This window comes from Excalfactoria chinensis, chromosome 20 (genome assembly GCF_039878825.1).
Source record: "Excalfactoria chinensis isolate bCotChi1 chromosome 20, bCotChi1.hap2, whole genome shotgun sequence".
Classification (NCBI taxonomy): Eukaryota; Metazoa; Chordata; class Aves; order Galliformes; family Phasianidae; genus Excalfactoria; species Excalfactoria chinensis.
This window is the reverse complement of record NC_092844.1, coordinates 1,719,386-1,733,397: the sequence shown is the minus strand read 5'-3', so window position 1 is coordinate 1,733,397 and position 14,012 is coordinate 1,719,386. Positions and strand designations below refer to the sequence as shown.

The window sequence follows — 14,012 nt, the reverse complement described above, 5'->3', positions numbered from 1 at the left end:
ACAACCATAGTCAAATAGGAAATACAGAGCTCATCTTATCTGAATACAGCTTACCTGGCAGCACAATTTCACTATTCCTAAAGATGAAAGAAGAGGAATCACTGTGGTTTTACACCCTGGAAAACATCTATCCATAATATTCTATTTACATAAGTTGATCTTTCAGGAGATGGCTTTCATGTGCGCTCATGCTCAGTGTTCAGACTTTGAAAATGCTCGTTAATATGGTGATCTAAAACTCATCCACAGACAGAAATACAGATCAGCTTTCAATTGCTCTATCTTTTCTGATTAGTCATGCCATGAGAAACTACACTGAACAAGTAATTATATAAGTAATAGAACTGTTACATGCTACATTATGTTGAGACAACATCCACTTGAGCCATTTCCAATTAACATTCCCCCACATTTCAGACCAAACACATCAGATAAATCTATCTGCCTTTTGTATGCTCAGACTGTGCTCAAAGAAGTTTTTCATCACACAGCTGTTGATAGAAACACTGCCTCGATTTTAGCATCCAGTTGTTATCACAATGAAACTTCCAGTTCCTCATTACATTACAATTATTTTGACTACACAAAGTATTTGTAAATATTATTTATTCTGTTCTCAGACTGTTCTCAGATTAAAACAAAAAAAACACAAAGTGCAAAAATGTACCAGCTCCTTTGTAACCTGACTGGAAAGTCTTATTCAATTTTGAGCCGGCAAAGCAATTTCTTCATTATAAGCCTCAGCAAAAAGCCTTCAGGAAAGGTGAATAGAATCACATGGGCTGGACTGGATCCACCTCACATCTGTAGCACATGGCTTGTCTTTATTGAAACTGACAAGTGTTAATGAAAAGGATGACTTGAAAAACATTTATGTTTTAATAACCATCCTTTTCATTTTAAGGTTTGACTTGAGGTAACACTCTGCCCCTGAGAAGCACTGTGACCAACAGCAAGAAAAACATGTTTAGCTATTAAAAGCATGTCTACTAATAGAGAGGTAGGAAATTAGAAGTAGTTGAATTCTAAAAACATTTATTTGTAGTTAATGTACAGCTCAAAGCTTTTTTTAATATTGTTTTCTATGTTTTTTGTGGTGTTTTTTTTAATCTTCCCATTCTTTTAAGTGAAAAATCGAGATACACTGCAAGGTACACTGCAATCTCCCTGCGAGCAGCCCAGATTTGAGCTGCTGTACTCCCAGTGAGAGAACCAGTGTCCCAGTTTTGCATGAGGACATGCTGAAGTTACAAAAGAAAGAGCAGCTCCAAATCCAGAGCACTCATGGTCAGAGGGAGCAGAGCTGCTCACGCAGCCTTCCATTTTTACCTTTGTCAATCATTACCTAAACTTGCACATTAAAGTCCCAAACAGAACAATCATGTATGCTTTGATGCATAAAGGAGAAAACAATGCAAAGCTTCACAAACAGGAATAACTTGCCCAGAAACACACAAGGGATGGCTTTGGAAACACAGGGCAAAGCTGGAACTTCAGCTACCCACCACACTGAGAGCAACTGCATACACGTCAGTGATTCTTTGTTTCCTCTTTTCAAGTGATGCCTTTCAGGTATTCTTGTTCTAAACAGTCTCAAAACACAACCTAAAATAGCTTCTCATGTTGCCTTCCTCGAGCACATCTCTCATGGGAGAAAGACCAAATAGGAATTCATGGAGTACACAATACTCAAAGTTCTGAAAAACGTACATAGTATATAAATGAAAAGTGATTTTTTTACCTTTTGAGCCTAGGATACAGCAGTAAACAAACTACTCCAACGTATATACCAGAATGGGAATTTGGGATACACCATCTTCTCTGCCACAAGCACAAACACCCTGTGCTGCCCAGCCCTGGATGCCAGGGGACAGAGATGAGCTTCCCTGCACACCGTGCGTCCAGTAACACATACATACCCCTCTGGTAGCATGGCTGACACTGAAGCTTGTCTTGCAATGCACTTCCCAAAGCTACTGTTGGGTTACTGTTCTCCTCCTGCTGTTCTATTTTGCATGCCATTTCATTCCAGACATCAACCTTAAAGTATCTGCATCTCAAGCTTACTGCTCTGCTTTGAAGAGAATGATAGGTTGTAAATAGTGTCATAAAAGTTATTTCTGTGTTCTGTTCTTAATTAAACCAACCGTTCAGAACCCTTAGCCAACAGGCTGTAATTAATACAAAATGTTTTAAGGTACCCTTTTAGCTGGAGAGGCAGTATAAAGCTAATAAGTGATTTATAGATGTTAAGTGATTAACTTCATGTCCATTTTAAGGGATCCACAAGAGTCAATAGGCTGCTTGTAATTATATTCATGCTATTATTCACATAACACTTAATAACAAGCGTTACTCACAGCTGTCACAAGACAACCAGCTCTTTAGTTAACAAGACACCTACTCCTGACTGAACAACCAGCATTACAAAAGCCACAGGCACATACAGCCTCTCAAAAGGAGGCTATGAAGGAATGGTGCTTGGCACAAAAGAGGCCTATGTTGAACTTTATGCTACAGCCCTAAAAAAAAATACCAGCCCCCTGACATTGAACTGTGACCACTCTGGGCAGTCACAAATACTGGTGATGACAGCAATAGCTCCTCTAACACGAAGGATGTTATATTTAAGTTCTGAAGAAACTTCAGGTGGTGTTAAATAACAACAAAAAACCAGGCAGTGCCACAGCTGTCCAAGTAAACTCGGACTTTCCAGACATGACTCTTGCTTTTACTTGCAGCCATAAGGCAGAGATGTAATAGCAGTGCTCATGTACTGAGTTGGGTGTTCATCTGTAACACCCAGCATTTTCCACTGAGCGCTTACAAAACGTTATGGAAATATGTTTTTAAACGTATCTCTCTATAGGCCACCACAATTGAGTTTTTACTCTTTCAAGCGAAATGGATAAAGCTTCCCCAGCTTCTTCCTCCTCATATCCACGCTCCAGCAGTGCTCAGTATGGCAAGTATTCTCCTCTATATTTACGACTTGCTGAGTTAAGTTACAAGAACGTCTTCTGTCGGCTTTCTGCAACAGCGAGAAAAATGAGAAAACTGGAGACCTAGCAATGTTATTCTATTGCTGCCTTGGTAAGCCCTGACAGCTGCACAGACACATCCTAGAAAGCTATTTGTAGGGGAGAAAGACCCCGAAATTGGAAACTGTGGAAGGAACAGAATGCCAGAAATCCCTTCCCATCCACTGGAGTGAGGGACAAGGGAAAAAAAAAATCCTTGCTCTTTAGTTATAATAGCTGAAAGTCTATTCGCAGCAGAACTATGTTTTATGTCCTTTTATTTTGCTCTTCCAATGGCCAGGAAGGAAAAACAGGGATGAAAGAAGTTCGAGTCGGACATCTGTTAGCCTTGAACTGATATGAGAGAGTCCACATTGGAGCAGACAGACAAGAAACTCGCTCTTCTCTGCATCTCAAACAAAGAGGCCCAGATACCCTCCCAGTATCCAGCCCCACCACCTCATTAAAGGAACACACCACGCTCATTTCTCTTTCACAGCAGTTTCTAACAAATTACATATAGAATCATGGAATTCTACAGTAAAATAAACAATTTTGTTCAGTCAAATCAGCACATTCTAATCTTACTTGAAATTTAAATTTAGCTTCCTCAAACACCTTCCAGATCAAAACCCAAAGGAACGCCTACTACCATAGGAAGAAATAATATGATTTCAATCGCTTTTCCACCAACATTTAACAACCATATTCAAATTGCTTTTCTTTCCTATAAAGAGAACTTCACCTCTTGGTAAGGATACATACAAACGCATGTCCTAGTGCCAACACCGCATTAAACTGAAGACATACTATGGTGTTTTTTATCCAACCTAAACCTCCCCTGTCTCAGTCTAAAACCATTCCCCCTTGTCTTACAGTACCCCTTGCCATTAAAGAGACAGCAGCAAGGCACAGGAGACAGAAGGGAGCTGTGAAAGGGAAACAGAAACCAACAGCTAGCACAGGGCAGGTAGAAGCAGGAGTCTCCTATCAAAAACCCTACTGAACTCATCCCAGTTTTACTGCACATGCTTGAAGACTGAAGATGTATTAGAAATAATTGAATTAATCAATTTAGAAACTCAGAAGGCACTTGAGTGCAAGTGCAGGTGTAATTTATCTTATGTCTACATTAACGTTGCAATAACTTCCCATTGGGTGTTCCATGCAACTTTCTCCCTGCTTTATCTTAATGCAGGCTGGGATGCAATAAATGCTACTGATCAAAAACCCACACTTGCTCGTTTGTCTGTTTGTTTTTGTTTCCAATAAATTACTCAGAGCATTCTGACGCACTTTACACATAAAAGGAAAATCTTGTCTTAAAAAAGAGATAGAGAACGTACGTCGTCTATCCTGAACCAGATTAATAAGAGCTGTATTTTTTGAAAGAAATCCTTTTCATCCTCACTAGAAGGCAGCCAGATCAATTCACAAAAAGGACTTTCTTCGCTACCACAAAAGCAACAGCCCTTTCATATAGGCAAAATTAACAATACCCAATTAGTTTCGGGGTCACGGAAGTCACACCAAAAGCAAAGATAAGCAGAATGAAAGAAACATGAGAGCAGAACACTTGGAAGATGTTTGGCACCAGGCATCAAAGATATGTCTTATACAGACCTGGCACTACAACTTGTCAACGGTGAATGAAATAAGGGCACTGCAAGAAGAAACACCACGGGTTTGATGCTAAGGACACACTCAGTATGAATGGTGATTGAACAATAAAAAGACTTATGAGCTCTGTACACTTTGGAAACTAAAGGCAAAAGGCAGAGATGCCAAGAAGGACTTGATGCTGTTGTAACTCTCCCCAGAGGAAGGGTCATCTCTGCATTGAATTGTAAGGTGACAAACATCACAGCACTGTGTAAATGGTGCTACCAATCCCAGTATGAAGGACAATGACTTTGTTTTATACAGTGCAGAAATTTTATTCAGTTCTAGAAGCATTGGTGGAGTGAGGAAACACAAATGGGAAGGAAACAGCTAATGATAGCACATATTACCACCAAAATCTTTTGGAGCAAGTCATGAAGAAGGACTATTGCTTGAGCAGAACAATAAGCTGTGGGCATTATGCCACAGCACCTTCCAAATTAACCTTACAGGAGAAAAAACTTCAAGTCTCAAAAGAAGGAAATGGTGAAGCAATAGTTATCCTTGCTACCCCAGACAAGACCGCTCATCCTTCACAGGGTGTAAACAGAAACGTTTGTTGTGTTATATATAATGTATGCATATATATATAATACATATATTATGCACTTGTATAATACAAGAATGTACCCTCTACAATGCATATTTGTAGACTGACAGAGATCCTATTTTGCTTTTTGTTTTATTAATATATATTCTTTTCCCCACTTAAAATCAGAGCAATTGGAAACACTCTACCATATAACTCCACATTTAAGTAATTGCATTTACACCCCTATAGCTTCAGTGGTGGAGTATACTTCAGCAGAGTGCTAATTGTACTCTGTGCCAGTAACAACCAATTAAGGGTTTAAAAGCACAAGAGTAGTTCATTAGGAACGGCAATGAGAAAAAGTATACAAAGCATTTTACATCGCTGTGTACCATGGTTGTTCCTGGCTAACAAAACAAGAAGCTTCTGTTCATAGGCATCTTTTTAGCAAATTGAATAGCATTCTTTCAGGGTGTTACCCCATGGTCACACTCCCATGCCAAGGGGGCTTGGTAAGACAATCCAAACAGAGAAGCACTTATAAGAATAACTTAAAGCAATATTTACTTCTTCTATAGCAAACACACTATCTGTATTTTCTCTGCTTGGACAGACCAAAATAAATGCCCCTTCCCAACCTTTTCACTTGATCCAAAGTAAATACCTTGGTTCTAGAGAAGTGTGAGTCTTCCCAATCAACCAATTTCTATGTTTCAAATGGTACGGTGGTTTAAAAGGTAAGAAACTGAATCATTTCTTTTGACTCTTCATATTAACATTGAGCTGTTCTATTAACCAAGTATTTTGCTAAAGTCTTCCATGAAAACTCACCTGATTCATTTTGAACTCGGGTTGCGTTCTGAGCAGACACACAGGACAGAGGAACTCCCCTGATTACATGAGCCCTACAAAGAAAAACAGACAACTGTAAGGCCTACCTACCAACTCACACTGACCTGAAAGTACACAGAGCTGTAGTTGCTCTTCCTAAAGGGCTGTTCACAACGCAGCACACTGCTTTACACAAGATCTGTTCCAAGCTATCGGTCAGTTATCATAGCTCAGAATAATGTCATATCTAAAAGTTCAGTACATTTAACCTTCTATTTTTTTAATACATAGAGAAAATAACACAGCAAGTGACACTGGAAACGCCATCCCAGTGTCATACAGTGTTGTCACTTTTTGGAGGCTGACCGGCACTTACCCACCAAGCATTTCATTTAAGTGCTGTCATTTCTTCCCCCAACTATTTTTTTTCCACATAACCATCATTAAACAATTTTCCTGTTAGTTTTCATACCAAGCATTGAAGTTAAAATCCATTACTATTTCCAGCCACTCCTGGGATGTCAAATCCAGCCGTGGCAATAACGTCCCTTTGTCTCCATGCTCTCCCAACAGTTGTTTCCAACACATCTCCCACATGCCATTTTCACCCCACAGCCTTGACAGCTTAACTCGTTTTCCCTCCTGACAAAAATGATTTCTGCTTCTGCTTGGGACAAATGGTTTCTGAAAGGCGGTCAGCGGGCTGCCTGCCACCTGCTGGAACTGCCTGCACACACGGAGGAGCTGATATAAGGCAAAGCAAAGCTGGAGTCGTATACACTCCTGCACTGAGATGGCGCAGTAACAGGAAAATGCAGAGCTCCTTCATTCCGTGCTCACTTGGGTGATGCCTGCTTCATGGTAATTTGTGAATGAAGTATTCTGGATGGTATTTCCAAGTGTGAATAAAGCCTGATACTGGGGAAGAAATGTTTGCTTTTCCTATGTTGGGCTACGAAGTTTTTCCACACGGAGGGTGGTGACACATTGGAACAGGTTACCCAAGGAGGCTGTGGATGCCCCATCCCTGCAGGCATTCAAGACCAGGCTGGATGTGGCTCTGGGCAGCCTGGGCTGCTGGTTGGTGACCCTGCACATAGCAGGGGGTTGGAACTGGATGAGCACTGTGGGCCTTTGCAACCCAGGCCATTCTGTGATTCTATGTATATTACTATTCAACTTCATAGCACTGTATGTATCCAAACCTCTCACTGAGCCTTCATAAGAAGTGACCGACCTCAGCAGAACAATGTATTTAAAGTTCTCCCCAACAGACTGTGCCCTGTACTTTAAGCTACAAGTTGCCAGAGGAATCAGTTCACCAAAAAGCATAAGATGAGAAACGAAGCTGCGGTAAACAAAAAGCTGCAATAACTACTACTGAAAGTACCCGTTTAACTTAAAGCACCTGTTTCACCTTAAAATTGTATTCCTGCAGCTCTGGTAAGCAATGCAAGCTCTGCTACTTAAAAACTCTCTGAGAACATTTCCCCATTTTCTTTCCTTGTTAACACTGAAGAAAATTGTATAGAATGCTGCTCAGTTTGTATAAAATTAGTTACTTTGTGTTATGGATTGGTTGGGTTTTTTCATACTGGAAGTACTGGCTCAGTAAGTGCTTCCAGCAGCTGTTCTGACCCATCCGCCTTCTGCTTTTCTAAACCACAGTTACCAGCTCCAGAAGATGATTCTCACACTTTGAAAAGGAATATCACTTCCAATTCAGAGGAATGAAAAATAAACAGGTGTGAGAGCATCAGTCCTGATTGGGAAGCTGAAAATAGGACATGCATTACATCGCTGTCCAGGTAAAAACGCATCAATTACAAAGCTGGAACAAAACCTGAAAGCTTCAGCAGCCTTTTCTCCCATCCAGGGCTCCAGGCTGGGAAACTGCAGGGTGACGGAAATGCTCTTTTCCTTTGCTATAGCTTTTAATTATAGCAGATGAAAGATCATTATTGTTTTTAAACATCTGGGTGCTTACCTTGTTGCACTTCAATCCCACAACAGCATTCACAGAATCACAGAGTATTTTTTCTATACTGTGGCCATGGAAAATGCTGCAAAACTACTGTGTTCATACAGAAAGATGGTCATGTGTGGAGAATTAGTGAACTAGGGTGATTTTGTGAGGGCAATACACTCCAGCAAGTATTACTTGGTACAGGAAACAGAACGATTTACAGGAGTAAAAGACTGGCCTGAATTACAGAACTCTAATAACAATGGAACAGTAAATCAAAAGGGGATAGCACTAAGCAGAATCAATTCTTTGAGTTGTGGAGTTGTTAACGATAAAGATCGAAGACTCAGTTGGAAATATAAAGAACGAGGTATCCCAGTGTGGAGATTCAACACGCACCAGCTTGTGACCTCGGGCTGTTTGTAAACCTCTGACAAAGACAAAACAGCCTATAAAAGTAGCAGTCTCCAATCTGCAAACGTAAGCAAATGGCTCATGATGAAAAAGGCACCATGCTGTTGCTGCAAGGCATAGCCTACATTTCCATCCTCTCCCCCAGTTGAGACTCTCACCTGCAGGTATGGCATGAACACCAACCAGTGGCTGTAGACTGGTGACAGGCAAAAACATTACTACAAATGTTACCACTAAATCTCCCTGAACTTTCTTTAAGAGACTGGCATCCAGCGCAGGACAGTATTTAGAGCTCCTTTTTACATATTATCATTTTTATAACCTCAGAAGGATTGTTTGCCCTTTATTCTGCATAACCAGGGTTCCACTAGAACCAAACTTGGCCTCTTTCTTATGCTCTGAGCCATCAGGTGGATGAGCTGAAACACTTCTGACCCAGCCAACCCTGGAGGACAACACTGAGTTGATCTATGTGTCTGAAGACAGGTACATAGAGATGGGACAACAAGGATGGCTTCAAACTAACAAAGGGGAGATTTAGGCTAATGTCAGAGGGAAATTCTTTACTCAGAGGGCTGTGAGGCCCTGGTACTGCTACCCAGAGAGCTGTGGATGCCCCACAGGTGATCAAAGCCATTGATGGGGCCCTGGGCCACCAGAGCTGGCACCTGATTTAGTAAGCAGTAACTGTGCCCATAGCAGAGGGGCTGGAACTGGATGATTTTTGAAGTCCCTTCCAACCCAAGTCATTCTGTGATGGAATTACAGAATGGCTTGGGCTGAAAAGGACCACAATGATCATCTCGTTCCAACCCCCTGCTGTGTGCAGGGTCACCAACCAGCAGCCCAGGCTGCCCAGAGCCACATCCAGCCTGGCCTTGAATGCCTGCAGGGATGGGGCATCCACAGCCTCCTTGGGCAACCTGTTCCAGTGCATCACCACCCTCTGCGTGAAAAACTTCCCAACTGTCCACCCACCACCAGTATCGCACACTAAACCATGTCAAAGTACTACACCTTCAATGACCCAAACACTGAGCAGCCCATTCCAGTGCCCAATCACTCCTTCGGAGAAGTTTTCCCTAATATCCAACCTGAACCTCTCCTGGCGCAACTTGAGGCCCCCACCTCTTGTCTATCAGTAGTTATGGAGGAGCAGAGGCTGATCCTACCTCACCATAACCTCCCTTCAGGTCCCTGAACAGAGTGATGAGTTCTCTGAGCCACCTCTTCTCCAGACTGACCCATCAGCATCGCTCACTGCAGCACTGAGCTCCAGACCCCTCACAGCTCTGTTCCCTTCTCTGCACACACTCCAGGGTCTGAGCACAGAGATCACCTCCTGCTGGCTGCACTGCTGCTGATATCAGGATGCTGATGGCCTTTTAGCCATCTGGGCACACTGCTGGCTCCTGTTCAGCTGCTGCCGACCAACTCCCCCCTCAATCCTTTCTCTCACTACAGCCCTGTAGCAAAGCATGGAGCTGTGCTGACTGAAGCGCAGGACCCGGCACTTGTTCGCGCTGAATCTCATCCCATTGGCCTCATCCCATCGCTCAGTCTGCCCAGGTCCCTCAGCCGGACCATCCCACCTCCCGGCAAAGGAACGCTTTCCCCCAACTCGCTGTCACCTACCAACTTACTGAGGGTGCCCTCGGCGCCCTCACCCACATCATCAACTACGACACCCAACAGCGCGGGCCGCAGTACCGACACCCGTGTGCCCCGCCCGGCCCTCCCGCTCCCCACAGCCCCACACAGCCCGGGCCCCCTCCCCGCCGCGCCCCCGGCTCCACACGGCTGGCTCTGCCCACCGCCCCCGCGGCCCGGCCCGCCCTCCGGCACAGCGGCGCCCGCGGGGCCGCCTCCCTCTCACCTGCGAAGCCGCCAACAGCCGCCTCTTCGTCTTCCTCCACCCGCGGCCCGACTCAGAAAGGCGCGGAACGGCCTCAGCTCCGGCACGGTCCGGACGCCATTTTGTCTCCAGCCTCGGAAGTGACGTTGGGGGGAGGCCAGCGGGCAGTGCCCCCCGCCGCGGGACCCCCTCCGGAGCGGGGCCGCCCCCGTTGCCCCCCGGCTTCCCCGCTTTTCGCCCCCATGTTTACCACAGAGCGCCTCGGCTCGTCCCATCTGCCGGAGCCGTCCTCCTCATCGCGGCCTCCAGCATCCGCCCTCATCCCCAGACAATGAGCTGTGGAGGAGAGCAGGTTCTCTTTTCCCTATTATGGGGTTTTGGTGATGTTCTTTTGTGTGTGTTTTTTTTAGTTTTTGTCGTTGTTTTAATAGAGAGGTGGTTTTCTGTTCTCTGTGGTAAGAGTTTGCTATTTATTGTGTGGAAAAAAAAGAAAAAAGACCGAGGAATGGACTGATTGCTAACAGCAGGTGGGAGTCATTAAGCTAATGTAGTTGTAGGAGATTGAATATAGGGATAGTTTGTATTTCTTTGATTATTTTGATTTCACATCCATTGCACGAGTCCATCAAGGAGAAATATTAATGATGTGGATATACAGAGCAGCTGTGGTACCACAGCAGCGAAGTCCTGTTGCACACAGCAGGGAGGTTCCTTCACAAGCAGACAAGGAAGATCCCTGCTGAGCCTTTCTTGTCAAGCCTGTGCTTTCTGACAGAGCCTTCTGAGCAGCAGCTGAGGGAGTGGGGATGGTCAGCCTGCAGAATAGCAGCTTCAGAGCAGACCTCATTGCTCTCTACGACCCCTGAAGGGAGGTGGGGTGGGTTGAGGTTGGACTTGGGGTCTTGAAGGTCTTTTCCAACCTCAGTGATTCTGTGAGTGTAACCCACCGCGCTTCCAACAATGGTAGCTGCAAAGATGATCTTTCAAGTGCAAGCAAGATGTTGAGTGCAAAGTCAAGAGATTTGGGTTGTAGTGTGTAACTCTACAAGTAGCAGGATGCAGTGATCCTCCTTTGTGCACTACGCGTAGTACAAACCTTTTTAACTTCACAGATAGTTAGGATAAGTTTTCTCAAGACCATCATCGGTAACTTCAATACAAATCAAGCTATTCTTAAGATCCTAGAGTTGTAGAATGGTTTGAGTTGGGAGGGAGCCTTAAGGCCATCTGGTCCAGCTGCATTACACTGAGCAGCGACACCCACAGCTCCATCAGTGCTCAGAGCCCCTCAGCCTGTCCTTGGTTGTCTGCATTACCTCTGGGCTGTCTGTGCGGTGCCTCACTGCCCTCATTGTAAAAAACTTCCATATATATATTAAAAAAACCACTTAGCCTATTTACAACACTAGAAAAAGTTCCAACCTGGAATTCTTTATAGAGTCATGGGATGGCTTAGGTTGGAAGGGATCACCTACTTCTAATTGTAGATGTATAATAAAGCCCCCTTAGTTAATGTTATTTTTAGTGTTTCTTGTTTTATTAACTGTTTGTTGTGCTCTGTGTTGTAGATAAAGAAAGAACTCTTGAAAAGCTGAAGCTCTAAACTGCATGGAAGCAAGGTAGTATTATTCTAGCTGCTTACTACTTAAGCTTGCAATTGCAACTGATTAAAGGCCATAGCTCTGTGGTAACAAAACCAGTATTTTTTTAGAACGTTTATTAATATTCTTAGAAGTTTTACATTGCTGTAAATCTTGAAGAGTTGGAGTAATAAGAGAAGCTAAAAGTACTTCAGTTCTGTTAGTTAAAAACTTCAATGATGACTGTTATGGGTGAGTACAAAAAAGCCTTACCGGCCTGAAGAGCTCTACTAATTTTACTAAGACAAGATAGGCTTGATGATTGATTTGCATTATTTAATTCATTAACTAAGAGACTCTCGCTTAGAGTTATTTTAGGAAAAGATTAGTTTGCTTTTCTATGACAAGATCCACAGATTAGAAAGCGATTCCTTTTGACTGCTAGAGATTCACAACTCTGTATCTGTTTGAATAACAAGTTCCCTTTCTTACTACAATTCAGGGGGACACAAGAAATATGAGGAAATGAAGAAGCGTGGAAGGAATGTGAGAAGAAAAAGGTAAGGAAGGCACTTCTGTCTGCTGGAGTTCTATTATAACAGTCCAAAATGTTGTACTGAGTCTGGGTGAACTTGTTAAAAACATATTATTGGAAAGATGAAAAGAAATAATGTGTATAATTTAAACCCTTCAAAGTAGAGAGGTTAGAGCTTTCTTATGCTGTGGTAGTGTTCTATTAGGGAAAACAAATGCTTGTAAAGCTGTAAGCTGAGTTCTGACTTACTTGAATTCAGAGATCAGGGAAGCTGGATCTGGGATTTGGGCTGAGGTCTTCATTGATATACACTGAAAATGAGGTTTTAACTTGTATGATAGTTTAAAGGCTTAAAAGATGGTCTTTGCAGAATGCTTTTCCTTAATTGCACTGTTGATTCCCAAACTGTTTATTCTGTATCTTGGTGTTGAAGCTACTTTAGTCAGTAAATAAGATGTGTCAAGGAGTGAGCTGTTTCAGGAAAAAAGTTCTTTTTATCCAAGTGCTGCTAAATATGGGCAATTCTAAGACCTCAGTTGGCTGAGCAGAACCAAATCGTGTTCTGGTCAACTGAGTGAAAAAGCACTGGGGGTCTTGTGCCTATATATCAAAGGAGACAACAGCTTCTGGAGGGCCAGTATGAACCTTGGTCATCTGTATGCTGACTGAGGGAAACTCCTAATTTTCCTATGCAAGAATGTGCCTGTCTTGTGTCCAGGATTAAATAAATAACAAATGTGTATGACAGACACCAATCCAATCATGGGTCTCACTAGGGTTAGTATAAGAATGCTTGTGGTGAATGTCAGTTATGTGGCTGTAACATTAGATTCTCAGGTACTACATTGACAGAGTTAGTGCTTGCTCTGTGTAGAATAGAGTAAATCAACACATAAAGGATGCAAATAAGCCATGTTGCAAATACAGCAGTGTCTGTTTCAAATACTTGATGAGTCTATAAGGGCATCCTCAGATAATAACTGTGTGATAGCAAATCTCTTGCAAATGCAGACTTTGCTTTTGAAATTGCTTCAAGTATCTGAGTCTTGGTTATTGGGTTCTATTAGTAACACTAATCTCTTTAGCTGTCGTAAGAACTCTCAACCAAACAAAAGTAGGCTTGAAGATTTGCAGAAACTTGATACATAATGTATGATCTGTCAGCTCAGTATTACATGTATTGAACTACAGGGATTCCAGTTATTTTCCCTTGGGGCCTCACTGGTAGTTTCTCAGGCTGTATTTTTGGCATATCCTATTGCTTTTCCTCTAAGCAGCTGTGCTTTGCTCAAGTGTGAATAGGCTCTTGCTGTTATTCAACTAGCTGTCACTCAGCTAGGTTCTATATATTTAGGCCTGCATTCTTTGAACAAAATACCTCTGTACTTTATACTATATTCTGAAAGATTTTAAGGTAGTGACACCCAAAATCCTGTAGTCGTGTGCTTTCTCCTGTATTCTTGTTGAATATTAAACTTCCAAATCGCTTACACTTTACTGTACTAGCGTGGTGCAGTTAATATATAGCTTTTAACTGTAAAGTATGGAGCAAAAATCTGTAGCAAAATAGTACTTTAGCTTTTGCTACAGATTAATATCATTGGTTGGAAGTCATAA

General features: G+C 42.7%; 3 protein-coding genes across 7 annotated transcripts in view; 2 read left to right on the top strand and 1 right to left on the bottom strand.

Moving 5' to 3' along the window:
- Window positions 1-10,435, bottom strand: part of PRDM2 (PR/SET domain 2) — a 54,405-nt gene extending 43,970 nt beyond the window's left edge. For both annotated transcript variants that reach the window (XM_072354618.1, XM_072354619.1), the window contains exons 1-2: window positions 10,302-10,435; window positions 6,046-6,119 (exon numbers count right to left, since the gene is read on the bottom strand). In XM_072354618.1, coding sequence (XP_072210719.1) covers window positions 6,046-6,054 — 9 coding nt within the window. In that variant the 5' untranslated portion in view covers window positions 6,055-6,119; window positions 10,302-10,435. The remainder of the gene's footprint in view (window positions 1-6,045; window positions 6,120-10,301) is intronic.
- A 173-nt stretch (window positions 10,436-10,608) lies between these two features.
- Window positions 10,609-14,012, top strand: part of LRRC38 (leucine rich repeat containing 38) — a 49,195-nt gene continuing 45,791 nt past the window's right edge. Inside the window, exons 1-3 of the mRNA XM_072354635.1 lie at window positions 10,609-10,632; window positions 11,849-11,899; window positions 12,363-12,420. The gene's annotated coding sequence lies outside the window, so the exon portion shown is untranslated. The remainder of the gene's footprint in view (window positions 10,633-11,848; window positions 11,900-12,362; window positions 12,421-14,012) is intronic.
- The window catches only part of DHRS3 (dehydrogenase/reductase 3), a 148,278-nt gene continuing 146,112 nt past the window's right edge, over window positions 11,847-14,012 (top strand). For all 4 annotated transcript variants that reach the window (XM_072354633.1, XM_072354632.1, XM_072354631.1 and 1 more), the window contains exons 1-2: window positions 11,847-11,899; window positions 12,363-12,420. The gene's annotated coding sequence lies outside the window, so the exon portion shown is untranslated. The remainder of the gene's footprint in view (window positions 11,900-12,362; window positions 12,421-14,012) is intronic.